A 28,000-nucleotide genomic window follows, 5' to 3' on the forward strand; every position below is an offset into this window, starting at 1 on the left:
AACTTTAGGAAATTTAATATTTTTATATATAGAGAGAGAGTTCAAACTTGATGGCACGATTCATTTCAAATGTTTGTTGTCTTGCATCATATGATTGAAAATTTGAAACTCAAAAGTCGTCTGTTAATGAAATGCTGGAGAATTTTTCTTTTAAATTTTTTTTTTTAATTTTTAAAGATTAATTATTCTGATCCAAGAACTGAAAATTTTGGTCAGAAGTGTGCTGCTTGTATGTCATGAGACACGCTTGACAACTTATAAGGCACCAAACTCACAACCAACCATTCATTATCTCAACAATCATTTTTAAAATGTTGAAAACCGTAGCTTCTTATTATTTAATTAATTAGAGATTAACCTCTCAAAAAAGTCAAAAGCCCATTATTAATTAAAGTCAAAGTCAAACCTTAACAATAGTTTATTATTATTAAACTCATGGACAAACATTTTTAGTCCCACATCGACTGAGGATAAGGATGGAGGAAAGGAGAAGCCTATAAAATAAGGGGGTGGGCTTTTAAATGAACTCATACCTTTCTCGGCCTTTTGGCTAAGATCAAGTGTAGTATCTGTTCTTATCAGTTTAATATCTGATACGTGGGCCATCGGCCCACTATGATATTAAATTAATTTCTTGTTTGGGGACGGCCCAATCACACTAGCTTGCTAGTGGGGCCCTCGCGTGTCGCCTTTGCGTTGCACTACTGCATTGGCCTGGCGCATCCCCTCCAAACCATATACTAAAAATTATACTTTTTTTCTTTTTGCATTTGTCACACTTAGTTTTTCTTCTCTTTTTTACTTATCAGATTAGTTATTAAATAATTTTTTTTAAATTATAAATTTGTTTTTTATTTATATATTAAATAAAAATTTTAAATTTATTTTTTAATTTAATATATTTGTGTAATAAATCATAAGATTTTAAATAAAAATAATTTTATAGGGATAATTTTAAAAAATAATTGAATAATTTTTATAAAATATAGATAATTCTGACAATTAAAAAAGATGAAGGGAATATAATTTTATTATAATATAATAACACCAATAATTATTTACAGTGCTTTATTAAAATTTCTTAATAATAAAAAGTAAAAAAAGGTTTAATTAATATTAGAATAGAAATTAGTTACCCTTCCCGCCCATGCCCAAACCATACATATGGTGGTGTTGCTGCCCGCTATACATCCCTCCACTACCATAACCGCCGCCGGCGCCGCCGCTTACACTGTTCCCTCCTCCGCCGGCACCGCCGCCGTAGCTGTCCTTTTGGTGAGATTGGAAGGAGGAGGAGGCGCCGGCTTTCTCGCCCTCCATCTCCCGGAACTTGTGAAGATAAACCTTGAGAGGTTCAGCGTACTCTTCAAAGCCTAGAGTTGTCATCGCCCAAAGGAGATCGTCGCCATTGATGGTCTTGCGCTTCTCGCGTTGGCACTTGTCGGAAGCCTCGCCGGTGATGAAGCTGATGAACTCGGAGACGCACTCTTGGACTGTCTCCTTGGCGTCTTTGGAGATCTTGGCGTTCGCTGGAAGCCCCTTCTTCATGATCCTGCTTACGTTGGCGATTGGAAGGAACCTATCCTGCTCTTTCGCTGATGAATGCTCGCTGTTCCCCATGCCATAGCTCGCGTTCTGCCCTCCTGATTCGTTGTCTGAATCCGCCATCAATCGAATTTGAATTTGAATTTGAATTTGAGAAAAAGAGAAACCAAAAAATCACAATTCAAGGATAGGGAAGGCTGGAATTAGGGCAAAAAGTTTGCAAGGTTCCAAAAAGAAGAACTAATTAATTCATTGGAAACCCTAAATTGAGGAGAGTTTTTGATATTAGGGCATTGAAGCAGAGTGTGGTTCATTGATTCAGAAAGGAAGAGGCTGAACTGAAGCGGGGGAAGACGAGACGAAGCTCTAATCTATTAATATCGCATCCACGTGGATGTTAAATAAACCGTTCATTATTCGATAAGATGGGACACGTGGTGCATTCCGCTTCATCGATGGTTTGGTTTCGATGAAGTGATGATCATGTCCGTCGGTAGTCGGTACCACCACCGAATTAACTTTTCTTAGTTTTAGTTTGTTTAATTTTTTAACTATGTACAAAAACATCAAACTGTTGAATTATTTCTGAAATTTTTGTGTCAGTCAGTTCATAAGTGCAACATACCGAAATCTGCATAATATATATATATATATATATATATACTGGAAGAAATCTTAATTAATGTCACAAGAGAATTTAATATAATAAAAAGCAAAAGGTAATCCAATTTTAAAACCATAAAAATCAAATTGCAAACATACTTGCCATTCTATCTAATGAGCAATCTAACACAACGTAATCAGCTAAAAATTGAGAATATGATTGTCGGCATAAGATTAAAGATTGCAAACTCTGAAACAATACTTGATTATCAACCTATAATTCAAGAGAATCCAACGCAATAGAGCATACACACAAAATAAGGCAACGCGTGAAGAGTGAGGGAAAATACCCAGTCATCTGAAGTTGGTCTGATAATATATAAAGTAAGAGCAAAAGCAGACAGTAAGAACAAAGTATACTTTGAATTTATGTTAATACACAAGAGCATATGACTACTAACCATACTATCCATCAGAAGAATGAAGATGAAGAGACTAGAAATCTATGTTATAAATACATTGTTATGGAAAGAAACTGAGCCTATCGCTGGTATTACAAGCATCTGATTGTGAACTAACAGTGACTCAGATCACAGAGCAGATGCATAGAATCAAAAGCATTTTTGCGCACATGAACAAAGTGATTACCATCTGTATGTATGTCGAATTTCACTTAATCATGTTACCACATCCTTCCCTTTGGGTTTAGGCTTTTCCTCCTCAGCATCATCTTCACCTTCATCATCATCGTCATCTTCATTATCTTCTGCCTCATCAGCTAGCTTGGTTAACTCTTCCTGAATCATAATTTTTATGGATTTTTTCCTTGAAGTAAGATCCGTCTTGTAATGGTCAGCTGAAAGGTAAACATCCATTGTGAGTCACAAGAATATGATGACAAAATTTTTCTTGAAAGGAAAAAAAAAAAAACAAGCAACTGGATGAGGAAGAGTGTACCAAGTTGCTTCAGGATGTCAGTAAAAGTGGCCTGCAATAGAGATATTCAGAAAAGTAAAATTGTAATGAAAACCAAATTAAGAATTTACCAATAAGTAAGGCTATAGCCTAGAGTTATAAATTATTTTATTTGGGAATCAATGGCTTTCACAATGCATGCAAATAGATTTCAGCAGCATAATGCCATCAACCTTCTATTAGAGATCTACCTCCAGCTGGTGATGTTTATTTGCTAGAATTTAGTTTAACAAGCCAATCATGGTTACAAAAACTAATGATTAACTTGGAAAAACCAGAATCCAAGCGTATATTGCCTATGATAGAACTATCAAGGCATATGACCCATATAAAAGATTGCTCAAGGCGGAGTACAAAACTTTCTAATTGGACAAATGAATTAGTAGTAACATACCGTGCTAAAATCAACTTCTTTCAAAATTTCACATATTTGCTCTCTCAATTCCTTCTTGCTTGGACCAGACTCTTTCCCCTCTTCAGTCTTAGCCTTCGCTTTAGCCACTCTTTTACCTTGAATAGACAAAATTCATGTATTAGATGAACTAGTCAGGTTCATCAGTGATGCATCAAACACAATTTCAGACAAATGCTGTATTATGGCAGTCATTTTATTAAGAAAAGAAACTACACAATATTAAAAATTAATGTACTAGATCAATTAATCAACGTCGTCAGTGATACATCGAACACAAGATTCACAAAAAAGTATTACACGTGTCAACAAGTTCTGACAAATACTTTTATTATTAAGAAACCACATGATTTTAAAAAAAAATCCATTCACAATTATTAATGATCCGAAATTCATCTCATCAATGTAAAATTACCTGTAGATCTTTCCTTTGTAGATGATCTTGGAGTGGATTTTTTTGGAGTATCATCATCTTTCTTTTTTCTTGAAAAGACCTTGTCCCCTGAACTTTTGTCCACAGACTTGGAACGTTTTGATGCTGATGTTTTGCCAGGGGTCTTACCTGTTGCTGAGCGTGGAGTCTTCTTAGGGCTTGTCGACAACTTTGACTTTACTGACCTAGAAGAGCCCCCTCTTTTGGAAATTCTCTTCTTGGCTTTTTTGCCTTTTCCTGAGTCATCTTCATCTTCCTCCTCTTCCTCTTCCTCTTCTTCAGGTTCTTCTTCTTCTTTTTCTTCTTCTTCTTCTTCTTCTTCTTGTTCAGAAGCAGATGCATCTTCCTTCCCCTCACTTGCAGACTGCTTATGAGCTTCATCCTCATGATGAACACCATTTTCACTGTCTTCGGCTTCATCACCACCTTCTTCATCTTCTGTGTCTTCAACAGATTTTCCTCTTGATTTTGGTGTGCTCTCACTCTTGCTCCACATCTACCATTTAGAAGTAAATTGAAAAACAAGAATGCAGCCTTGTTTACAGTTAGCCTCAATAAGAAATTCCATGCAATAATATGTAAAACACATGGATCTGTGACAGTATAAAGTTCACACTATAGTAATAGAAAAGGTTTCTTACAAAACAAATAATAACAAAACAGAACCCCTAACAAATAAACAGAGGCAATAGTGTCAACATATCCATCCTCAAAAACATGATCCAAATCATTTTCGCTCACACTGTAGGTCAGGTATAAAAAGAACAACCAGAAGCTTGAACCAGAAAAAGAATAGGTTATTGTTACCCACAGAAAGGTTTCCTTTAAGAATTTGCCTTTTGTGCCTGCTCAGAGCATCTTTGGCCAAACGACTGCCATACAAGGAAAACTAGAACAACAGATTAAAGACACAGAGACCAGCCCTAGTGGTTACTGCCAATGAAACTTATTTTTAAAATGAACTTTGGTAACCTGGTGAGAAAAAAGTTTACCGTTGCATCTCTTTGTTGTGATGATTACAAGAACAACGGGAAATCACAGACATCATATTACAGAAAGTAAAATGATAAATGGAGAGTAAGCAGAGACCATTAAAAAAACAACAATGAAGCCTCACATAGTGCAGAAACATACCTTCCTAGACCTTTTTGTGGGTGTAACCTCAGCACTCTTTGATAGACTTCCTTTAGCAACACTCTTGCGTTTTCTTGATCTCGATGAAAGCTACAGTAAATCAGAACAAAATGTAATAAATCGCACAAAAATATGCAACATCTATAATGCACACACACAAATGTTTTGATTTATGATGAGACCTGCTCCTTCTCAGCAAGGACAACATCAGTTGTAACATGAGGTGCTGCCATGAAGTCCAGAAGTTTCACAACCAGATCCTCCTGTAAGCACATCTCATCTTAGTTTGATAAGTGATACTTTGAATTGGAAACCTACAATAAGATTCACAGTAATTAAGTGCAATAAGAAAAGCAAATACTACAAACCTTCCTTGTTGTAGCTTTCGCAACAGAAATATCAAATAAATCACATAAATCCAGTAATGAATCTTTTACACACTTGTCAAGTTTCTCCCTGATCTTAGCTCTTTGCTTTTCCTGAAATCAAGGAAAAGCAGATACAAATTTCAGGGCTGTCGTATACAACGAAATTATTTTCAGAATACAACTTATCTAAGCTCACATTAAAGGTAGTAGCTGTAGTTTGCAGCTTTGCGTAAGTCCAATCAACTGCTTACCTCATTTTCATGCCAAACAAATCCAGAAAACTGAAGGAGGTGGCTTCGGAAATTGACTGCCTACAAATCGCAATGGTCAAGTAGATTAATAAATCAAGCAACATACACCCTGAACAGCATAAAGCCACTTAAAACTGCACCTGAAAAAAGCAAAACCCAAAATTCCACATTACTACAGAAGTACAATGAACAGTAAATGCCTTACCTTACACAAAACTTCAACTTAAGTGTAGTCATTCCGCAATTTAATTATATAACATCCTGAGACTTCCTATCTCTATCAAAAGCAAAATTTTACCCAAAAAAAATCTCAACTGTTCCAAAAGAATGCGTATAATCTACCAGGTACCAAGACCAACAAGACAAGGTATCCATCAAATGATGAGCCAAATATGACCAAAGCGCACAAGGAAAAAGAATGTACTAAGAAAATATAGTATCCTGAAGCACCTTTCCTCTTCTTCCAAAAAGAGCCTGATGTAGGAATTTGAGATCAGCAGGTTTCTTCTTTGACAATTTGTATGCCACTGAAATCAAGAAGCAATAATTTAACAAGTCTTGATATGTGGAATCCAAAGAGAAACTCAGATCAAGTAACACAACATGATGTCACCATCTAACGAAAAAAGAGACTGATAACATAATCCTAAGAAACTTTTTCTTAAATAAGTTTAATCACAACAAACTCAAATAAATAGCATCACATCAATTAGAGTGTCATGTGCCATAGAATTCAGAAAGTATTTCAGTATCAGCAAAGCGACAATCCAATATATGATCAAGGCTAAAATGAAGTCAAATATATGTTGTTAATGGTCAAAGTCGCCAAATTTTGGAGGAAAATCTGTGTAAACAACATCGGTCAGTTTAATAGAATTTTGAAAAAGGAAGCCTATATATGGTCAAACCCACCTAACCGTGATAATAATAAAAATTAGCAGTCACAAGACAGAAAAAACTAGCATAAAAGGATTAGCAGTGAGAGTAGTCTTCATCAATGACATGTGACTTTGGGAAAACATTAGCTCCTAAGATGCCATAGTTTCATTCTTAGGCAAGGGAATGATCAAAGTCAAGATGGCAGACTGGTATAGTCGAGACTCGAGAATAATGGCACGGCCATCCAAGTTTATAATGGGTGAACCATAATACCTTTTTTCATAATGGACTATGGTATATCTAATGCATCCTTCATGTCATTAGAAATCTTCAATGCTACCTAGTATTGGAAACGAGTCTCCAAATTATCTGCAATGGTGCAATCCAGATGTTACACTGGCCTGGTTGTCCAAAATTATTATGGAGGAATCAAGTATAACATTTTCCTCCTAATGTGCCAGGGCATATCTACTACATGCTTCATGCCATTAAAAACTTTAAATGCTACTTAGTATTGGAATTGATCTCAAAATTATCCACTCGACATTATACTGACATGCTTATGCAAGTTTGTTATGGATAAATGGTACATAAATTTTTCTTCCTAATGGACCATGGTATATCTAATGCACGGTTCACATCATTAAAAACTTTACATGCTAGTAAACATTGGAAATGGAACTCAAAAATATCTACAGAGATCCATTCTAGATTGTCTAGACATATGGGAAGTAAACTGGGTAAACTAATCAACATAAAAAATAATAGGTTCAACATTTCCAAAGATCTCAAGATCCACTGCCAGAATAAGGTTATAAAAATGTGAAATACAACAAGCTAAAAAAGCATAACAAAATACAGAAGTTGTAAATGTAGAAGTGAAGATAATACATGATGACAAATTTAGCAAAACTTAACAAATGCAACCGTCGGCAGATCTTAAACAAAATGAATGACCCAGGACATGATATTGAAAAATTGAATAGCCACTAACAAAAATAATACCATTTGGAATATCCTTTAAAGCAGTACCACGGCCCTGAAATTGAAATGCCAAAAAGATAAATGTGAATAAAAATTGTTTAAAGCAACTAATGACAAAAATATGCTGCTACTTCAGGTATATATACCACCTTCCCAATTGAAAACTCCCTTGATGGTTCTTTCTCAATAACTTCCACCAACCTCTCGACTGTTTTCCTTTCACGTACAGGGCGATCAGTAGATGAGGCGAAGGGAGTACTGAAGCCTCCCTCACCTTGTGTCTCACTACCTTTCTTCTCTTTGCTTTCACTAGCCTTCCTGCCCTTTCCCTCTACTGATCTTTTTCTCTTCGTTCCTTTGGTCTTCTTATTCTCATCGGGCTTATCACTAGCATGTTCGCTATCCTTTCCCTCCAAAGTATCCACTTCTTTCATTTCCACCCCGGCTTCTTTATTCATCTCTGTACCTACTTTGTTCTTCCCATCATCCCCATCTTCTGCCTTGTCACCCTCCCCATCCTTCATATCATCTAGATTTCCTTCTTTGTCAACCCCATCCCCATCCTTCGCATCACTCCCTCCCTTGGCCCCCTCACCCTTCACATCCTCAGCCTCCACCATTTTCACATCATCAGCATCTTTCACATCTTCAGCTTCTGCCATATTAATATCCTCAACCTCCTTGACATCCTGGCCTTCTGTCGTTTTTACATCCTCATTCTCCGCTTCTTTTGAATCTTCAGTTTCAGAAATCTTTGAATTTTCTGCTTCAGTGGCCTTACCATCCTCTTCAGTTTTCACAGCCTCAGATTCCGTGGTTTTTGCATCATCATCCTTTGTTTTCACAGCCTCAGTTTCTACAGCCTTTGAATCCTCAGCCTTTGTGGTCTTCATTCCCTCAGTCTCTGAGATTTTCACATCCTTGACAACAGTGGTGCTATGACTTTCACCATCTGCATTATTTGTGCCCTTCACCTCTGCCTTGCTAATTTCTGCTCGCTTCTTTTCATCTGCTGCCTTCACACTGTTATCTTCAGCGTCCTTCTTCTCAGAAATAACATGCTCCGGCTTATCCTCTGGTGGAACAGAGCCATTTACATTCGTGGTCACCTCCACTTTGGAGGCAGGGTCCGGCTCGGCCATTCCAACAGAGCTCCCTACTCTACTCTATGTACGAAAAGAAGACAAACAAAGGAAAAGCTTATAGCCAATAGAGAATGGAGCAAAAGAAGAATAAATCAATCGCAAGAAGACTCACTTACAAGCATGAAATTGAAAAAAGGAGTAGGATCACAAAACCGAAACATAGCATGAATCACAAAACAAGATAAATATCATAAAGGAGAGATCTTTCTTTCTCAAAAACAAAATTGAAAAATCCTAAAAAGACACAAAACCAAGAAGCTGAAAAATAGTAACTTTAAAATAATACCCTAAAAAACCCAGCGCTACAAAAGTTCGAATACACAAACACTTCCCACAAACCGGCAAAGAAAACCCTAAAATGGTCTGCATAAATACAAAAAATTCAACAGCAAAATCATAGAATTCTCGCTTTTCTGCAGACAAACCAAGAATCACAAAACCCTAGCCGTACAATAAATACAACCTAATAAACACAAAAAACACAAGCTCAAACAACAAAAATACTAAACAATCAGGAAAATTCACATAAACCATCACTGAATTGAATAAATAACAGACACTCACCGGAGAATCAAAGCTTCAAAAGGTCGAATCGAAGGGGCTTCGCGTCCAGTGAAACAGAGAGCGGAGGGAGCGAATAATATAAAAACAAAAAAACAAAAACCAGAAAAAGGGAGAGCTTTTTCTTTAATTTTTCTTCGACGAAAGGGACCGATTTAATCGGGCGGACCCCAAACCCGTTTTCCAATCGGGTTTTATATATATATATTTTTTTTAAAAAAAAATTGGGTCTTGATCGGACGGCGGAGATCAATCGTAGATAGCTTGATCATTATTCGCCGCGCCACGCGGCCGGGGGAACAAGAATCCAAGAACTGGAGCCATATTGAACGGCTGCGATTTGGGAACGAGATTGTTTTAACCGTTGGATTAGTGTTTCTCAACTGAAGCTGAAGGTGATCCGGATCTCTTTATCCCTGAGTCCTGACACAACCCTTCTCAGTCACAGAGTAGGAGCTTTATCTACGAGCCACGTTTCCATAACACTTCACCCATAAAAGAAACCAGAAAAACGACCCATCATTACTATTTGCCTCTCTCATGTGGTCTCTTTTTTTTTTGGGTGTACCTCCGTGCTGATCCCGAGGCATTATAATTCACCGATACGTAATGATTATGATGATTTACAATGAAAAGTTGGTCTTTTTCTTATAAAAGCAATGATAAGATTAAAGACTATGATCCTCCTCCTTTATATATATATATATATATATATCTTCAATGTCCTGTCTAGTTCCTGTTCTAAGTATGATTATGTTGATGATGATGATGACTGTTATGAAACTATATAACTAATTGTGCTTAATTTCTCTGGTTTGATAAATATTAAAATTGAGCTAATGAATTGCAATATTTCTAAAAAACATTGAATTAATATTCACCAACCAGCTGTGAGAAATGTAAAAGTATGTGTCATAAATCCACTTAAAGTCAATACTGCTGTTATCTCTTTAATTAGCCCCTTGGAAATTTAGCTCAAATCTTTGATTAAGGAATAAGGAATCTATCTAATGGCAATTTATGGCTAAATTAAGTGATTAATTGGACAACACTTGTACACCACCACCTTCACATTAATCTTTATCTAACACATAAACTCTTCCAGATTAATCAGAACTCATTTAACAATGCAATAACAACAATACCCACTGGAAAATTAAACAAGTCTGATCATGAAGTTGTTTCATGTATTATAACCATGGATATACCAGGCTTCTTTTCTTGTTGGCTCACACCTATCCTATGTGCCCCTTTATTTTCACCAATTTATGTACTATGTATATAAATAGTATGCATAAGGATGGAAGGAAAGACAAGAGAGAGAGAGATCAGAGATCAGAGATCAGGTAGAGAATTAATTATAGTTAGATGATGATGATGATGATGATGATGATGATGATGGTGAGCTATCAAGAGAAAGAGAAGGGATGGGGGTTTCAAATGCCTCTTCACTATCCAAGGTACAAGAAGGAGGACTACATGAAGATGGAGGAGTGGAGGTTGGACATGTTACTCTGCCAGTATGGCTTACCTTCCAAGGGCTCTTTGCAGGAGAAGAGGCTATATGCTATCACCACCTTTCTCTGGCCTTCCCAACTCTAATTAATTATTAATCACTCTTCATACATATATATATATATATATGTATGTGTATATATATATATAATTTTTATGTTTTAATTAACTGCTTTTTTACTGCTACTTTTTTTTGTTTTTCAGTAAAACAGTTATTTTGCTGCTGTACTGAATCTTATAAGTGAAATAATTAGTATCTGATTATAATATCTGACTTTAGATTGGGCATCTTGACTTGTGACTTGGTAGGACCTGTAGCAGTTGGTAGACTATATTTTACTGAACATTGTGCATGAATTTTTGTGTATGTATATAACAAGCTAGTAGTGTCAGTGGAGGGAGTTCAATCTTGTAAGTAGTAGTGTATGGAGTACTCCATGGAGCTCAAGAAGACCAAGGACAACATGAAGAAGAGAACCATCCAAGTTCTCATTCCAATAACTCTTCTTTCATTCCTTTTGTCTTATTACTACTTTTCATGCATCTCATGTTTCATTTACTCTCAAAACCTTGCAATCAAGTGCTTCATACATAACAACAAGTGCCTCTTCCTTCTCTCCAACATCATCATAATATTTTTTGCTGCTGCTGATGCTGGTTTGCTGATCAGTTCTTCATCGATATCCGGCAACAGCCTTTACGATGAATATGTTACTCATGTAGCAAGTCAATACCAACAAAACTCTCAAATCATGGAAGTAGAGTTTGTTACTGATCAGGTATCAGGCCATGATCATGAACAGAGCACTAATGAAGTACTCAAAGTAGAACTCTTTAAGGAGGAAAAAGTCATAGAAGAGTGTGTTCATCAGTCAATGAACTTAATTATGGTTGAAGAGGGAGGAGAAGGAGAGAAAGAAGAAGATGATGAAGAAGAAGAAGAACAAGTGTTGGATCTTTTGGATATAGATGATCTGAATAGAAGGTTTGAAGAGTTCATAGCAACAGAGAAGAAGAAGTGGAAGTTGGAGGCTCTGAAGCTTGTCATGTTGTAAAAATTAACTGTTGTTATTCTCATGGTCTGTAAAATCTAATGTAAATTGATTGTGTATTTACCTCCTCCTCCTCCTCCTCCTCCTCCTTCTTCTTATTAATATATGCATCTTATTAATTCTATACCAAATATGAAGAATTAAAACTTGTTTATTCTCAATCAGGAATCAAAATATAACAATGTTTTTCATGCAGGAAAATTCAACATTGTAGTGTCGTCAGAGTTGATACATTAGCTGCATGACGTCCATGATGATCTCTATATTATATGAGAAGTAGGAAATGTGAGAAAAATTAAGAGAGTATGACTCTATTTAAATTTAAATTTTAAAATAGATCATCATCTAAAATATCTATTAGATTAACAAAGATCTAACTAATATACTTATTTAAATCTGTTTAATTTTATATTATGATGAAGATAATTTAAATCTTAGTTAAATTTAAATTAAGATAGTATGTCGAGAGACTGAGATATGTATAACAACTACCAAACTAATTAAATCACAAATTGATAATCAAATAAGAAAGCAAAGTTGCTTGTTAGACTTGGAGTCTAATGTTTATGTCTATGTGATTTTCATTGTAATTCAGTTTACACAAATGAGCTATCCACTTGGAATTTTTATATATTTTCTCTCCTTCCACCTAATTCTACAATTTAAATTCGATCATTAAGATAGAATTTAAATAGATAAATATTGAGGGGAAAATAAACCTCCTTTTAATCTCATCTGTTTTAATTTAAAGAGATTTGATAAACTTCAAACAGACTTTAACTAAAAGATTACCCACCCTCCTCTTTAATCAATACAGTCTGCAATTTTGAGACTTCACTGCAATCTTATCTATTGAATGTGGAACTATATTGAGAAATTTAGCAAACTTTTTATTCCGTAAGTGTTTTAGTTTAATCAATTTCATTTGACATTCAAAACATTATATGAATGAATGCTATGATTAACATTATTAGCTTTTGACATTCAAAGTATGATATGTTTTTTTTACAAGGGAATCAATTGACTTAGAGCTGACTTTGAAAAATGTAGAGATGATGATGATGATGATGATGATGCTGATGATAATAATATCATGACACCTTCTTGTTTTATTTACAATTTAGAAGGAAAACTTAAGTTTCTTTGTGTGAATTAAATGTTTGTAAAATGAGACTTGGTCAATTAAAGAGGTGAAAATTGTCATCAACTAATGTTTCCTTGCAATTAGAGTTGAGATTGTTTATAGTTGTGATGGGGACCTACACAATGACTTGTTGTGGTACATTGAAAAGAATGAGAAATCTAAATTAGTACATAATATATAAAAGATAGATATGATGGTCTGATATTTAGGAGGACAGAGTCAATGCTGACAGTTGAGATAGATCATAGATCCCATCAGGATTTTAGATCCATAGGATGTGGGGGAAGTTTGAGCCTTAAAAAAAAAAAAATGTTAATACAAACACTTTCTTGGATTTTGTTTTGAGTGTGACAATCCTTTGGAGAATGATTTCTGAATGTCAAAACCTCACTGATTCCTCTGAACTCATTCTGAAAATAAAACAACTTTGCTCCAAAAAACCAAGGTGCAGTGACTGTCAATTATTCATGCTTTTTAGTTTTTGTAATCTTGATTCAGTTATTTAGCAGAAATCAATTTTTTGTTTGCATTGCATGTTGATGAAAGTAAATGAAAATGCAGCAATAGATCTTCAGATCATGCAGTAAAACTGGATGATGATACCATCAGAGAGCCTCTGCTCCCGGGATTATCAGAATCAACATCTGGTGCCAAGAAAAGGAAAATACGGCGATGTAAAACAGCTCCTGCAGCAGATATCTCACTGGAAAGACACAGCAACTGCAAAGATGTGTCTCCAGATCCCAAGTTCATGTTAACCAATCTCCAACCAAGCTTCAAACTAGTGGCCTTTGCACTAGCTGTCTACCTTGGTTCAGGCATGGTGTGTTTTTATGCTATCAGAGATCAAATTCAGGGCCACAAAACAAATGACATTCTCGATGCATTGTATTTCTGCATCGTCACAATGACAACTGTTGGATATGGTGATCTTGTCCCTAATAGTATTGGCTCAAAACTTTTGGCCTGTGCATTTGTGTTCATTGGCATGGCAATCGTGGCAATCTTCATCAGTAAATCAGCTGATTATCTTGTGGACAAGCAAGAGGCATTGCTAGTCAGAGCATTACACAATCATAAAAACTCCGGTAAGGCGCATTTGATCAGGGAAACAGAGATGAGCAAAGTGAAGAACAAATTACTCATGACAGCAATGTTTATATCTGTCCTTATGCTAACCGGAACCGTGTTCTTGGTAAAAGTCGAGAAATTGAGCCTTGTTGATGCATTCTATTGTGTTTGTTCTACAATCACAACCTTAGGATATGGTGACAAGAGCTTCTCAACAGAATCCGGCCGCATTTTCGCCGTTTTCTGGATATTGATTAGCAGTGTCAGTTTGGCTCAGTTCTTTTTCTACCTTGCTGAACTGAAAGCTGAGCAGAAACAACAATTACTGGCCAGATATGTACTTACAAGAAGGATGACATTTGTGGATCTTGAAGCAGCTGATCTTGATCATGATGGTTCTGTCAGGTATGGTATAATATTTATTTGTTCATGAATTAATTTCATGTAAAAGTTTTTTTTTTATATTAATTGAAATCTATGTTGTTTGTTTCTGCAGTGGGGCTGAGTTCATAGTGTACAAGTTGAAAGAGTTGGGTAAGATTAGTGAAGAAGACATTGCACTTGTGATGGAAGAGTTTGATGATCTTGATGTTGATCATTCTGGGAAAATTTCAGCATCTGATATTATAAATGCTCAATTTACTATACCCTAACATATTATTATATATTAACAACAACATACCATACCCCCACAAAATCAAAGTGATTTTTTTTTTTTTTAAAGCTTTATTTGTAGGGATTCTCAAATCATCTCTTGCAATTTTGATGCATCCCAGTTTTGAATTCTTTATTTGATCATTAGCTTTGTATATGTACTCCAATTTCTAATATAATTTAAATGATTTATTCTATATTATTTTAAACTTTGTTGTAATGTGATTTATTTATTTATTCATGCATTTGATAATTCTGAAATAAATAAGACGCTGGGAATAATATACAGTTGCACGAAAGTGTGCTCCTCTCGCCATCCAATCATATCGCGCCACGAAGATGGGATTTAAACCAGCTACACTGTTCCGGCGGAGCATTATGCTGTAGCCTCACTGGGATTTCGGGCGGGACTCCTCTCCATCGTTTGCTAGCTCTCCGGTATGGTCTTCCCGGTGACCGGCGACGTAGTCCATGAGCTCCTCGCCGGTGATGGAACCGGAGGAATCGCCGTTGGAGGTAGGGGAGAAGCGGAGGAGGAAGGCGACGAGGGTGAGGAAGCAAGCGGTGGAGAGGAGAAGAGGCCAGAAGAAGGAGAAGACGGTGGAGAGGGTTGGGCCGTGGATGAGGAGAGAGATGACGGCGATTCCGGCGGCGGTGGCGGCGATGTGGAGCCTGAATTGCAGGAGACGATCCTGGATAGCCATTGATCGATTCGAAAGGAAAAAGGTGAGATTTTTATGGCTTTGCGAATATGAGGGATTATTTGGGAACTCTCTTTAAATTAAAATATAATGCTTGAGGCCACTGCAACGAATGGTAGGTATATAGAGCGAGGGAATATTTTAAAATACCCATACTACCCTTCTAATTACTTTTATTATTATTACTATTATTATTATTATTATTATTTCATCACTGTCGTTGTGGTGTAGTGAGGGGTAAAACAATGACAAATTTATTTATTGAAATTTTGGGAACTTTTTTTACAAAAAATTAATAAAAAAAATTGCCTCATCAGTAAAAATTTTTAAAATTTTTTTTCTCTATTGCTTTTGAAGTATACCAAAAATCACTTTGTAATATTATTCACATTGGGGATACATGGTTAAAAAAAAAAAGTTGATTAATATACATTAATACAAAACTATTTATTTTATTTTATTTTTAAAATATAAATAGATTAATTTTTTTTAACAAATACAATAAATGTAATCATCGACTTGTGCATAATCATATAATAATCCTAACGTTTTTCATAGTGAAATCAATAATTTATATATTATTTATTTGTCAATGTAACTATTTTGTTGATTATAACAGGTATGATGAAAGTGAAATGTAAGGGGTCAAAAAATAAATTATTTGATTAAAGAATGGAGAGGGGTGCTTTTGGAAGTGTGCATTGAGAAAGTGAGAATGTTATTGATTTATTTTGTTATAATAAAAATTAAAAAAAAAAGGGGTGAACGATAAGAGTGAGAGAGAAAGGTATTTTCGGGGAGAGAATAGAGATGCTTCAATTAATCATGAGCTTGACTTGCCGGCCAATTTTGGGATACGAAACTAAAGCAAATACATCAAATCAAGCAAGGGTTCCAAACCCAAACATTAGGTTTTTTTTTAAAAAAAAAATAAAAATAAAAAAAATAAAGATTGTTAATCTTTTAAAGATTTTCGAAGTGAAACTAAAACGCAAGACAGTGAAGATTTGTCGCATATATAAAAAATAATATATTAGGAATCATAAACTCACAATGGTAAATTTTTTTATTAAAATTTAAATATTAATTTCAATTGATTTCTTTAAAATAAACATTTAACACCAATATTATCAATGTGTATTTAATCAGATGCATGGTATTATTAGTTGAGAATCTATAATATGTTAACAAGAAACAAAAGATTTATTGGAGAAAAATAAATGAAAGTGATTAAGATTAAGATTTAATGAGATGAGATGAGATGAGATGAGATGAGATGGGATGAGAATGAGGAAAGGAATCCATCAAAAATTTCATTTCTCATTCACAGGGCAACCAAAAAAGGTTGATTAAGAATCTCATCCGGATGATGCACTGCTTGGGCGGTGGACTTGACATGATATGCCTCACATGTATTTTTCAATACCTTTCTTTCTTTCTTTCTTTCTTTATATCAATCATCCAACTTCTTCTTTAACCGGGTTTGAATCCCAAATTTTAAATCCGAATCCGATTAGTATCCATGATCTGCTTGGAGATTCGTGTTCAAATATATCATCCAAGTTCAACACGAGGCATACTCTGATTGGCCACTGTTTCGTCAGTTAAACTGTCATCTTCTTCTCTTTCCCGAGTGATTCTTGCTGTTTTCTCTATTCTCCATTGGATAATTTTTTTCTTTTTCTTTTTCACTTATATACATGTTTTATATAATATTTCTATATATATATATATATATATATATATTTAACAAATAAGTGACAAGAGACCCAGTGGGTTAAGAGGTTGTTGGTGCTTATAACTCTCTCAGAACTTATGCATATCAACCAAATAATATATATATTAGTTTTTTTTTTCTTCTAAAAATAGATAAATCACGCTTTAATTAAATATAAAAAAACACAAATTGACAATATATATATATATATATAATCTAACCAGATGATATATATATATATATATATATATACAAGAAAAATCCACTAGTAGTGACTGCAGGCATTATTATAGAAAAAGATTCGACAGACAGGCGAGAATGATGACGGGGAGGCGATAATCAGTCGTCTATTTGATATTTTTGATTGAATACTATATTATTGGTTTAGGTAGAGAAGAATGTGGTGAGACATCCTCTTTGATATGCCAATGCTGTTGGTGTGTATGTTATCAAGAGAGGAACTCTTTACTTGTTAGTTCCAAAGTCACAATGTTGGATGTTCCTTCTCCAGCTGCCTAATTCTCCCCTCAGGAATACTCAATTCACTCTCATCAACAGTGCACTGTTCATGCAACAACATGAACAACAGTGACGACGGCAACGATCACTCCGTTTTCATACTGCTGAATGAATTCTAAAGGTATCGCTGATCGGCAATGGTGGAGTAAGTTAACCCAAACCGCGCACCTACCATGCATGATAGGATGCACCTTTCAATGGTATTGGTACTTTTTCCTCTGAAAGATTACTGGTAAACAGATACCTGCACTTAACCAACCAAATGCCACCTGAACCACTCACTAGTTTTGCTGCTGTTCCAAATGGCAATGCCTCAATTGTTTACATTCCTCCTTTTCACTTATTATTTATTAAAGCAAAACATGGACACACATACACAGTTAAAATCAAAGCCAACAATTCACCAATATATATATATATATATATCATCTTCTATACAACAGTAAACAGCACTTGTCAAGTTTACACCGATCGATCGTTTTTTAAATCAGTTACTAGTAAGTTTAAAAAAAATAAGATGTGAATATCAAAGACAGTCCAACTCTGCTTCTCCTACACTTCAAAGGTCAAATCAATGGATAGGATGGGCTGTTCTTCACTAAACCATTGCCTTTTGGATCCCCTACAAACACCTTCTCATTTTGTTGCTCTGGAGTTGGCACAAGAATTACAGGGGGAGGATGGGGAGCTTGCGGTCGCAGGAAGGAGGTCAGATGGAGACGTTTCTCACATCTTCACACCCTGTCATGATAGAACTCAACAGATTGGAGAACAAACTCAGAGGTGAGCTGCATGCCAATCCAAGTTGTTCCTTGGTTTTCCTCATCTTATGCTCTTGCCTTTGCGCAACATGTCTCCTTTGTTGTGTGTGTTTGATTTTCACTGTCAAGACCACAAAACACAAGTTTTGTCATTCTTTTTTCCATGTTTCCCAAGCAACAAAGTCCAGAATATTGTAAGTCTAACTTGAAGTACTAGTTTAATTCACAGACAAGGAGAGGGAGCTGGGAGTTGCCAACAATGAAATAAAGGCCTTAAAAATGATGGAACTAATGAAAGATAAAGCTATGTCAGAGGTAACAGTGGGGAAGAAACTAGTTCATCATTTTCATCCACTGGTTCCTTTTGTTCTCAAGTTTTACTTTTTCCTTTTTTTTTTTTAACTTCCAGAAAAGCAATGATCTGTTGAAATCAGATGAGAAGCTTAGAACAACTGAAAAACAGTTGGAAGACAAGGTCCACTGCTGCATTTCCATCCTAAACTACAAGGTCTATTTCGGCTGATAATTTGTTAACATTTAAGAAAACCACTGCAGAATCTAGAAATCAAGAAACTGAGAAACGAGAAGAAAGAAGCATTGGCTGCACAATTTGCTGCTGAAGCAGCTCTAAGAAGAGTTCATGCAACTCCAAAGGATGCGGAAGCTGTCCCGGTTGAGGATGTTGTTGCACCACTACAATATGAAATTAAACTGTACAAAGATGAGGTACATAGCTTAACGTAGTTCCAAATGCAATTTACATGTCCAGTAAGTCTAATGATTGTGATTTTACTTCTTAAAATTAAAGATCTCAGTGCTCAAAGAAAACAACAAGGTTCTCGACAGAGTAACAAAGTCCAAGGACATGGCATTGGTCGAAGCAGAAAAAATCCTGTGCAGTACTCTGGAACAAGCATTGATAGTAGAGAACATGCGGAATCAAAATCTTGAGTTGAAGAGACAAATAGCAATCTTGCAGGCAAAGTTTGAGATTGTTTACCTTATTAAGACAATAAGCTTCATCAGTTGACTTGCTCACCTAATTGACTGTCTTTTTCATGCTGCAGGAGGAAAACAAACTTTCAGATAAAACTAACCATCAGAAGGTTGTGGAGGTTCAAAAGCTCACTCAAACTATTCAGGAACTAGAGGAGTCTCTTTTAGCCGCAAGTGCAGCCACTAACACTCTATGTGAATATCGATGTCGGGTGTCCCAACTAAATGTAGGATACCAATCCATTCACCCAACAATTAATTAGAGAAGCGCCATTTTAGTTGACATATGACGATTGACTGTTTTATAGGAGGAGAAGAAGGCTCTTGAGAGGGAGCTAGCAAAGACCAAAGTGTCCGCAAATAGAGTGGCCGCAGCGGTAGCAAATGAGTGGAAGGATGAAACTGACAAAGTCATGCCTGCCAAGCAACAGCTGGACGAGCGAAGATTCTTGCAAGTATTGTTAAATGAAATCTGGACAAGAAATTTCAATTCATTGTTGTAGACAGTACAAATGTAGAGAAATCTAGGAATCTAATCTTTTATCTGATTCATAAACAATAAGAAACACTTGAGATAACATTTGAGATTTCAGATAAATAGGTTATTACTTGTGTAAAAAGGGATCTAAAAAAGATTAGCACACACTGATAGATTTATGTTACTTCTATCCAAAGTAGGGCTACTCATTCATGATTTGCTTTTTGGCACCAAACTATTATTTCTCAGTTTCCAAATAACGAAAGTTAAAGAAAAATGGTCAAGTTTTTTCTTTTTTGATAATGATGTCCAATAGATTCACATTTGCAGATTTTTCAGCAGGCTGTTGATAGAATACATCAACCCTCATATTCACAACTTTGACCGTGCTTGTTGTTGGTTTACATACGAAAATTCATGCTTATACTACTTTATGCTTGTTTTTCTTCAGTTTTTGTACCTAAAATGTTCACCAAACACAAGAACATTAGGTTTTTCATTTGCATATCATCAAATTTAATCACAAAGAAACCTAATTCATGGTTTGAAGATTTTGTAATATCAGAGAAAAATCATGTAGGATTCAGAAACTATACATGCATTTCAGGGGGAGGTACAACGGTTACGAGATAAGCTAGCTGTATCAGAGAGACCAGTTAAGGCAGAAGCCCAAGTGAAAGTAAAGGATGTTGCATTTTGTGGTTCTGGTATCACAAATTTAGTTCTCACAAAATCTATATGGCATATCAGCTCATGTAATTTCACTTTCAGGATAGAGCACAGTTGCGGTTAGAAAATATGGAGGAAGGCCTAAAACATGTTCCAAATTTACCAACAAAACAAGCTGAAGGTTCAAATAGAGTAATCAGGGTTATTTCCCGGAGTATGGGGCCAAATAGACGATCAGTTTCTCAACCAAGGGGTTCCCTCATTGGGAATAGAATCTTTACACAGCAACAAGCAAATTCAGCATTCGAAGGGGCTGACAGCACCATGAACATGAAGCGAGCAAACATACCCGTTATGAATCATGTTACTGGAAAGAACATGGTCAGAAAGACTTTATCAGTTCCTAGAAGTAAATTCTCTGATGATTATGGTAAAGAAAATACAAGGGTAAAGGCCAATTCTGCCTGCAGTGATGAGGAGATTATCTTCAAAGAAGTGGAGGTTTCAGGAGAAGTTGAAGCCAACAAATGCACCGATGTTAATTCACAAAATACAGGTACCACAGAAACTGTTTCAGGTTTTCTTTATGACAGGCTCCAAAAGGAAGTAATCTGTTTACGGAAGTCACAAGAATTGAAGGAAGGGGAGCTGCAGGCAAAGGATGATGAGATTAAGGTTAAGGATAACAGTTTCTCTTTCCTTCTACACTATCAGTGTTGCCCTCTCATTTTAATTTGTCAACTTCACCTTCTACACAGATGCTTCTCAGAAAGGTTGATGCGCTAACAAAGGTGATAAAAGCGGATTCTAAGAATATGAAGAGAGAATTGGCATCTAGAGGACAAGAATTACTAGTTGTCAAGTCAGATAATATCAAACAGAAGAATAGAAGCGCGAGCAACTCTAAAAGGTACACTATCAGCTTCACCTTCTTCTAGAATTATTTATCATGATTAAATGAACAAAGTTACACAAAATACAGCATTCCCAAGATGAAGGATTTTAATTAGACCTTCAGCAGTGAAATTGCAAGGAATTGATTTGTATAGCGAAACCAATAAATCAATGCGGAAAGCTACAATTTCTGTTTTCTACCATACTTTCCGTATTAGAGAAAAGCAATTCAATTTGAGTTAAGCAATTAATATGGATGTGTAGTTCATAATCAGTTCTAGATTAACAAATTATCAATTTCAAGTCCTTTACTTCTAGTTTGTTATTCTAATAGTCAGCATAGTGCTTTGGAAACTATGTTACCTGCCTGCTTATTTGTTCAATGTCTGGAATGAGTTTTGCAGATCAATCAAACTTCCAGATGTGTCCCCGAGTTCAAGAGGTGCTTAACATGCAATTCCAGACTCTACTCAGCAGTCCCACCTGATGAATTAATTTTGTACAGCTTGGAGTCAATGAATGTTGCTGATTAAGCTTCTTGTTTTTTTTTGCTCTCATAGAAAATAATATGCAAATTTGCACTCAAGCACAGGACAATCGATTTGTAAGAATGGAATGAAAGCTGATACTAATTGAAATGTTTGCCCACTTACCTCATCTTTGTCATGACTTTGTTTGCAAGCATCACTTATATCTTCAAAATTCATCTTCCCTTGCATTTGAGAGAATGTCAGAACTTTTTCCAGATGAGCAAGACCAAATTCTGTTATTTTTCACAATCTGCCTCAATATTTGAGAGGGAAGAATACAAACCTCATACAATCACAGAAGCCATAACAGCAAATAATACGCTCAAATACAATGAACATGGATAAAACAGAACAATGTCTATAAAAGGCAAAACATTTGGGGAGGCAACTACACAAACATAATTTTATTCCTTCAATAACAGATACACCGGTGATTACTATCACACTAACACTGTCAACATGGCATAGACATGTAGCAGAACCATGCTATTTGATGCCATTGAAGGTGGGGCCAGTGCTAATACTCACATTAGACTGGGTATGTACTCCTTCAGCCATACTCACTTACTGTGAGAATGGCAAACCAGAGGGAACTCAACAAGAATAATAAAAGATGATCTCTCTGCTTCTCTGAGATACTGAACGGTTCCATTCATAATCTTCACCAGCTTCTGGCTGATGTATAGACCAAGTCCTTCCCTTGAGATACCCGGGCTGTGGCGGAACATTTCCTGCACCAATGCCTCTGGAACTCCAGGTGCGGGATGAATTATTCTGCCAATAAGCAGAATCAAGTAAGCAAACAAGGAAAAAAAATACAAATCTTTGATAATTCTAGTTCTGCATATGGAGTATTTCAGTTACTGAGCTTCAGTAAATGCATTGCAGGATGCAACAGCTTAAAGGAATACATTTGATCCTCAAAATGGACATCTTCTCTACTGAAATTTGTTACATCAACGGTTACTTTAGTCCAGTAATTATTGCAACACCATGGAACTGAATGCATGTGATCTATAGGTAATGTAAAAATAAAAAAAACAAGCACAATGGGACCAATATATACATATATATATACATTCATCGCTGCATTTTTTTACTTCATAACATGCATCAGTGCCCCTAAGTATATAAAGTTAATTTAAATTAAAATTAAAAAAAAAATAAAGATACAATCAGTAGGTTCATGTGCCCAAAATATGACTTGATAAGATAAACAACTTTCTGCATGATCTATGATCTTTATGCATATGAAGGCCATTAAATAGGTCTACCATGTATTCAGAAAATGCCTCATCTATCATGGTACTGTAGAGAAAAATTACCGGAATTCCAGATGGGCAATTTGTACTGCAGTCCCAATATGTTCCTTTCTTGGGATGACCTTCAACAGAACTGATCCACTTGCAGGCGACGTGAACTGAAGAGTGTTCAATAAAAAGTCCGCTAGAACTTGCTGCAGCCTCAAATTGTCTCCGTATAAGTACATGGTGGATAGATCAGCAGAAGAATCAATAACAAGTGAAACTTGTTGTTCCCTGCTTAGAGACATTCCCTGGGACACAACTGCCTCCACAACTTCCCCAAGGTTAAATTCCACAGCGTTCATCTCTAAATAGCTGTTTGAGGTCACCAAGGCTTTTGTTAGTCAAAGTGAGTTAAAAAGGGTTGATTTGCTGGAAAGAATATCACTTCGTAGCTATGTATCTAGTGGACATAGGACAAGGTGCCACAAAACTGAAAATGCCAGCATTAAGTTGGTTAAAATGGATTGATGCAACTTCCATTTGATATTAGTAAGAAATTACAAAACAAGCTTTAAAAATTTTCTTATTATATCATACTCTAAAGATTATCACCGTGTTAATAACATAAAATCCTAATAGGTATCTTTCATATACACAGCAAAGCTGAAATCTACAAACCTGTTGCAGATTTAAAAACCAGCCTCTTCCAATTGGAAGGTGACGCAAATAGGATCACCAATTTTGGGCTCTTTCTGATGGTTTTTGCACTAATAGGACCACACAATCTTGGATGGAATTTTACTATTGTCAGACACAACTAATTCGAAATGAAGAGCAACATGGCCAGAAAGATAATTGGATAGAGAGAGCAAACTCAACTTAGCATGTGAAACAGGTTCTTTATCAAAAATTAAAGGAAAAGGCAATTTTGTGAACTGTCAGCTATACAAATTGTTGGATATATTAGGATGTCACCTTATGAATTTGTATTATACTAGGCTAGGCCCTATATAAAGTAACAATCTGATAGAGGGACTAGCCTAAATATAATAAAAATACATAGGTAACACTTTAGTATATCTAACATAAATGAATGCTTGATATATCACAGCCATGAAACAAGAAATTAATAAACAGAAAGATTCTTACCACTGCTCAATGCTTTCAAGATCCATGTCATCTAATATCTTTCTTAATTGCTCCTGACACAGACCACTTGTCCTAAGCAATTGCTTCTGCTCCTGAGTTAGATCAGAGGCTTCCATTAAGTTGCAAGTGAATACAATCCCATGCAGGGGGTTCCTAATTTCCTGCCGCAGGTATGCTAGTTCCTTGAGGCTGTTGATTGCAGCCTGCTCAGACATCCTTTGCACTTGTAACGCATGTTGAAGCTCTGAGCTAGCCACATGCAAAAAGCACAACACCCCAGTGATCCTACCCTCAGTGTTTGTCCGGGCATTTGCAGTAAGTAGTGCTTCTACGTACTTGTCATTCACGTCAAAAAATCCAAATAGCAAATTCTCTGCATTTTGGCCAGCAATGACAGCATTCATCACTATCCTCAGCTTGGTAAGTGTGTCATGGTCTTTGACTCGACAACCAAAACTATGGACGCTGAACACCTCTCCTATAAGTATTTTATCAATTGCATCCTCCCTGCTCAGACCTGATAGTTTGGCCATGGCTGCATTCCATTCAGAACAACAACCATACTCATCAGTTATAAATATTGGGGGAATCAGTTGATTTGGGCTGCTTACTATTGCAGTATAATCGCCTTGTAAACGGGTATACTTATCCATTACTAACTTCTGGCCAGTAACATCTTGTCCAACAAAGCAGATCCCAACAACATCATTGTTAATATCCCGACTACAGCAAGCATTGACAATCAAGATCACAGGCCCATTATTTTTTTGATGGCCAAAGGTTTTAAGCTTGATTTGAACATTTTGCTCTTCTTTCCCTGCAATAAAAGAAGACATGAAATGGCCTTTGAGGCACTTGAAAATGCAGTCAAGACCATAACACAACAAAATAAGAATCCAAGAATCTACAATGAGAAATATACTTGGAATGTTTACTAAGAAAATCACCTTGCAAAGCCAAGCGAAGAATACTTTTAGCCACTTCAACTGATTCTCCCTCAACCAGATCAACAAAAGGAAACCCAATGGCGTCTTCCACAGATAATCCAGTCAATTCTGCCGCTTTGGTATTCCAGCCATTTATGTTTCCTGATGCATCAACAGCCAAAATGGGCACTGTCGCTGTTTCAATCAGCCGAACCATCTCAGCTGTAACTGTACGCACTTCATCCATGCGCTGAATCTGCTTTGCCTCATCCGGAGTTGCATTTACTATGGTCTTTGAGTTATCCATCACAGGCTCATCTTGCAAGGAGCCCCGCAGTATCAGCTGCAAGGAATGGATTGCATCCATGTCAACATCTTCCCAAGGAAGACTTCTTCGCTTGACCACCTCCAAGAAGGCCTTGAATGAAGATCGTGGATGCATTTTGCGACCCTCATCATTCCTACCCCCAGGATCATGTTTGGCTCCACCCCATTTGATCTCTTTTGCTGTATGTGACCGAAACCAAAAGATGAAATCCTTAGATGTAATCTTGATTGCAGCCATACCGCAAACGGCATCTCCTAGTTCTGCAGCACGAGGATATCCTGCTTCTGTTAGGCTGTCAGTGCTCAATCCTGTGGTACTGTTGTGGTACTCTAGAAGCCACGCGGCTATATCGCGTATCTGTGCCTCCGTAGGTGTTACTTCAAGCAACCAGAATTGGTTCTTATAATAAAGAGCAGCACCATCACATTTAACAAGATCCATGACATTAGGAGATTGAGTAAATATACCAACAGGAGCATCCCGAAGAAGCATGTCACAAAGCACAGTCTGTGTTCGAAGAATATGTTTCTCTCTTGCCTGGGTAGCTAACTCTACCTCTTTATTCAATTGTATACCAAACACTTGTAGCAAAAATTCACAAGCATATCTAAGCGGGAACGGCACAAACCTAGGACTTGTGTGATGGCAAACCACAAGTCCCCAAAGTTTCATCCCTTTCTGCTGATCAATAGCTGTTTCATCATCATCTTCATTGATCGTAACAGACATCACAAGGGAAGCAATTGAACCCATGTTAGCCATGTACTGAGCATGACAGCCATGAGGAGCCCTCAAGGTAGAACCTCCCAGACTCAAGGGCTGTGGCAATCTCTTATCCTGAATTACCTTCACCGGTGGAGCAGAACAATCACATATCATTCTAACCTTATTTTTCATAAACAAAAACCTTGAAGCCTGTGGGATATCAGTAGCAGGGTAGTGCAGGCCAAGATACGGTTCAAGATCTGATCTCCTGCATTCAGCTATAACTTCACCATGCTCATCTTCATGGAACTTATAAGCCATCACTCTATCATAACCTGTGAGTTCACTTACTTCCTTGACCAAAACATCACATAACAAAGGGATATTACCACTAGGCAAAGATTGCAGCCTTGAGATGGCTTTTGCAGCAAGTTTGTAAGATTTGAGCGCTCCAGCAGCAGTCACTGGCACATCAGCTGGATTCACAGGTTCTAAGTCAATAACCAAACCCACATCAATCCGGTGCATGATTGCGTAGAAAGGTTTTCCTGAACTCTTGCAATGAACCAGTATTGGATTCAAAAGATTAACTTCCCCAAAGCTTGCAGCCTTTTGCAGGGCAACAGCACTCGGGGACTTGAATAATGTTCGAACATCAGTACCTATTGTGAGTGCCTCACGCTGCTCAATGCTAGGCACAGCATGGGAGGCCAAGTCCAACATCTCTGGGGCATTTTCACTGTATGCAATGATGATGAAGGTATCATCCTCAATCGCTAGCATGCAACCAAATGGTTGAATGTGCTTCCCTCTCTGCATCCTTTGGAGGTATGCAGAAACAGCTGACGGGGGAACTCCGCCACTCTCCGCGCCACTTGGCCGATTAGCAACACCGATCGATGTAGAATAATCAAATGGTTGCTCGGATTCCTCAAAGTCTGTATGGATCTTGGCATCAAGGGAAGTCTGGGCAACAACGCGGGCGCTGTGCTTGGACCTTGCTGAGCTGCTGCGGGAACATGTTGCTCCCCTATTAGACATCGAAGTCATTCCTTTTCCCCTCCTTCTCCACCCCAAACACACACTCAGAATTCAACTCTCACTCTCACACACACACACACACAAACACCAAAACGAACAAGAGGCTCATGGAAGAATGTGAATATCCATTCTGGATTCAAAATCAAAACTTGAGCACTGCTACATTGAGCATACCATCAAACATGAAACATGCACTGTTCAAAACACAAACTTTGTGGAGGATTTACAGAAAATAAACAGTGAAAACTCACCAGAGAGCATTACCGCTGGCATTTTCAGAGCAAGAAGAAGGAATCAACAATAGCAGGACCAGTACGGATAAGAGAATTTGCTTTGGAGCAAAAGATTACACAGAAACGAGGAGCAAAAGCTCTGACAAGATGTGAGCAGCGAACCAATGAAGGGGGTTCTTATCAAGATACTCAGCCAACAGGAAAAAGGAAAAGGAAGGCAGAGAAAGAAGGGGAATAGAGATAGAGACTAGATTCTACGTGAAGCATCTGGAAAGTGGGGCTCTTTATCTTTGCTTAAATCCCTCCAAAGCCATGGAAATCTCCAAAGAGAACATCAGACAAAACTCAATAAGAAATCCAAACGAAAGGTGCTTCCTTTT

At 36.7% G+C, this 28,000-nt stretch overlaps 6 protein-coding genes and 1 non-coding gene across 8 annotated transcripts; 3 read left to right on the forward strand and 4 right to left on the reverse strand.

Annotated features, from left to right (window-relative positions):
- Nucleotides 1-529: 529 nt before the first annotated feature.
- On the forward strand, nt 530-728 carry LOC120268201. The gene has a single exon (XR_005538868.1). It is a non-coding gene; the product is annotated as a U2 spliceosomal RNA (small nuclear RNA).
- Nucleotides 729-1,105: 377 nt separating this feature from the next.
- Nucleotides 1,106-1,754, reverse strand: LOC120267521 (nuclear transcription factor Y subunit B-3-like). The gene has a single exon (XM_039275197.1). The coding sequence runs from the start codon at nt 1,666-1,668 to the stop codon at nt 1,129-1,131; it is 540 nt and encodes a 179-aa protein (XP_039131131.1). The 5' UTR covers nt 1,669-1,754; the 3' UTR covers nt 1,106-1,128.
- A 789-nt stretch (nt 1,755-2,543) lies between these two features.
- On the reverse strand, nt 2,544-9,401 carry LOC120266637 (eukaryotic translation initiation factor 5B-like). The gene is made up of 12 exons (XM_039274281.1): nt 9,294-9,401; nt 7,734-8,750; nt 7,606-7,639; nt 6,172-6,248; nt 5,722-5,781; nt 5,471-5,581; nt 5,285-5,365; nt 5,103-5,192; nt 3,951-4,464; nt 3,518-3,633; nt 3,106-3,136; nt 2,544-3,004 (listed from the first exon to the last, which is right to left on the reverse strand). Exons 2-12 carry the CDS (start codon nt 8,724-8,726, stop codon nt 2,826-2,828), a joined length of 2,286 nt encoding a protein of 761 aa, XP_039130215.1. The 5' UTR covers nt 8,727-8,750; nt 9,294-9,401; the 3' UTR covers nt 2,544-2,825.
- Nucleotides 9,402-13,366: 3,965 nt separating this feature from the next.
- LOC120267403 (two pore potassium channel a-like) lies at nt 13,367-14,831 on the forward strand. Its single transcript, XM_039275038.1, has 3 exons — nt 13,367-13,446; nt 13,563-14,477; nt 14,569-14,831. Exons 1-3 carry the CDS (start codon nt 13,367-13,369, stop codon nt 14,723-14,725), a joined length of 1,152 nt encoding a protein of 383 aa, XP_039130972.1. The 3' UTR covers nt 14,726-14,831.
- Nucleotides 14,832-14,955: 124 nt separating this feature from the next.
- Nucleotides 14,956-15,505, reverse strand: LOC120267567. The gene has a single exon (XM_039275246.1). The coding sequence runs from the start codon at nt 15,428-15,430 to the stop codon at nt 15,116-15,118; it is 315 nt and encodes a 104-aa protein (XP_039131180.1). The 5' UTR covers nt 15,431-15,505; the 3' UTR covers nt 14,956-15,115.
- Nucleotides 15,506-18,047: 2,542 nt separating this feature from the next.
- On the forward strand, nt 18,048-22,107 carry LOC120266892 (microtubule-associated protein 70-5-like). The gene is made up of 11 exons (XM_039274540.1): nt 18,048-18,446; nt 18,654-18,739; nt 18,834-18,899; nt 18,980-19,150; nt 19,233-19,403; nt 19,492-19,647; nt 19,729-19,875; nt 20,506-20,577; nt 20,670-21,242; nt 21,326-21,477; nt 21,866-22,107. The coding sequence occupies exons 1-11, from the start codon at nt 18,344-18,346 to the stop codon at nt 21,909-21,911; spliced, it is 1,743 nt and encodes a 580-aa protein (XP_039130474.1). The 5' UTR covers nt 18,048-18,343; the 3' UTR covers nt 21,912-22,107.
- Nucleotides 22,108-22,295: 188 nt separating this feature from the next.
- Nucleotides 22,296-27,995, reverse strand: LOC120266891 (phytochrome C). 2 transcript variants are annotated; one of them, XM_039274539.1, is made up of 5 exons: nt 27,639-27,995; nt 25,335-27,543; nt 24,388-25,204; nt 23,317-23,610; nt 22,296-22,765 (listed from the first exon to the last, which is right to left on the reverse strand). In XM_039274539.1, exons 2-5 carry the CDS (start codon nt 27,394-27,396, stop codon nt 22,552-22,554), a joined length of 3,387 nt encoding a protein of 1,128 aa, XP_039130473.1. In that variant the 5' UTR covers nt 27,397-27,543; nt 27,639-27,995; the 3' UTR covers nt 22,296-22,551. The 2 variants fall into 2 exon arrangements, with proteins under 2 accessions (XP_039130473.1, XP_039130472.1); XM_039274538.1 differs by having other exon boundaries at nt 25,335-27,995.
- Between the last annotated feature and the right edge of the window lie 5 nt (nt 27,996-28,000).

Source organism: Dioscorea cayenensis, chromosome 8 (assembly GCF_009730915.1).
Source record: "Dioscorea cayenensis subsp. rotundata cultivar TDr96_F1 chromosome 8, TDr96_F1_v2_PseudoChromosome.rev07_lg8_w22 25.fasta, whole genome shotgun sequence".
Lineage (NCBI taxonomy): Eukaryota > Viridiplantae > Streptophyta > Magnoliopsida > Dioscoreales > Dioscoreaceae > Dioscorea > Dioscorea cayenensis.

Bases quoted from the DNA above. Each gene is read 5' to 3' on its own strand.
- LOC120267403 (XM_039275038.1), top strand. From the start codon at position 13,367: ATGATTTCTGAATGTCAAAACCTCACTGATTCCTCTGAACTCATTCTG. The intron at 13,447-13,562 runs GTGCAGTGACTG...ATGAAAATGCAG, and splicing joins CTTTGCTCCAAAAAACCAAG to CAATAGATCTTCAGATCATG. The intron at 14,478-14,568 runs GTATGGTATAAT...TTGTTTCTGCAG, and splicing joins GATCATGATGGTTCTGTCAG to TGGGGCTGAGTTCATAGTGT.
- LOC120267521 (XM_039275197.1), bottom strand. From the start codon at position 1,668: ATGGCGGATTCAGACAACGAATCAGGAGGGCAGAACGCGAGCTATGGC.
- LOC120266637 (XM_039274281.1), bottom strand. From the start codon at position 8,726: ATGGCCGAGCCGGACCCTGCCTCCAAAGTGGAGGTGACCACGAATGTA. The intron at 5,582-5,721 runs GTAAGCAGTTGA...CCTTGATTTCAG, and splicing joins TTGTTTGGCATGAAAATGAG to GAAAAGCAAAGAGCTAAGAT. The intron at 3,137-3,517 runs GTATGTTACTAC...TCTCTATTGCAG, and splicing joins AAGAAGTTGATTTTAGCACG to GCCACTTTTACTGACATCCT.
- LOC120266892 (XM_039274540.1), top strand. From the start codon at position 18,344: ATGGGGAGCTTGCGGTCGCAGGAAGGAGGTCAGATGGAGACGTTTCTC. The intron at 18,447-18,653 runs GTGAGCTGCATG...TTTAATTCACAG, and splicing joins ATTGGAGAACAAACTCAGAG to ACAAGGAGAGGGAGCTGGGA. The intron at 19,151-19,232 runs GTACATAGCTTA...TTAAAATTAAAG, and splicing joins TTAAACTGTACAAAGATGAG to ATCTCAGTGCTCAAAGAAAA.
- LOC120267567 (XM_039275246.1), bottom strand. From the start codon at position 15,430: ATGGCTATCCAGGATCGTCTCCTGCAATTCAGGCTCCACATCGCCGCC.
- LOC120266891 (XM_039274539.1), bottom strand. From the start codon at position 27,396: ATGACTTCGATGTCTAATAGGGGAGCAACATGTTCCCGCAGCAGCTCA. The intron at 23,611-24,387 runs GTAAGAATCTTT...GACCTCAAACAG, and splicing joins CTTGAAAGCATTGAGCAGTG to CTATTTAGAGATGAACGCTG. The intron at 22,766-23,316 runs GTAATTTTTCTC...GCTTATTGGCAG, and splicing joins ATTGCCCATCTGGAATTCCG to AATAATTCATCCCGCACCTG.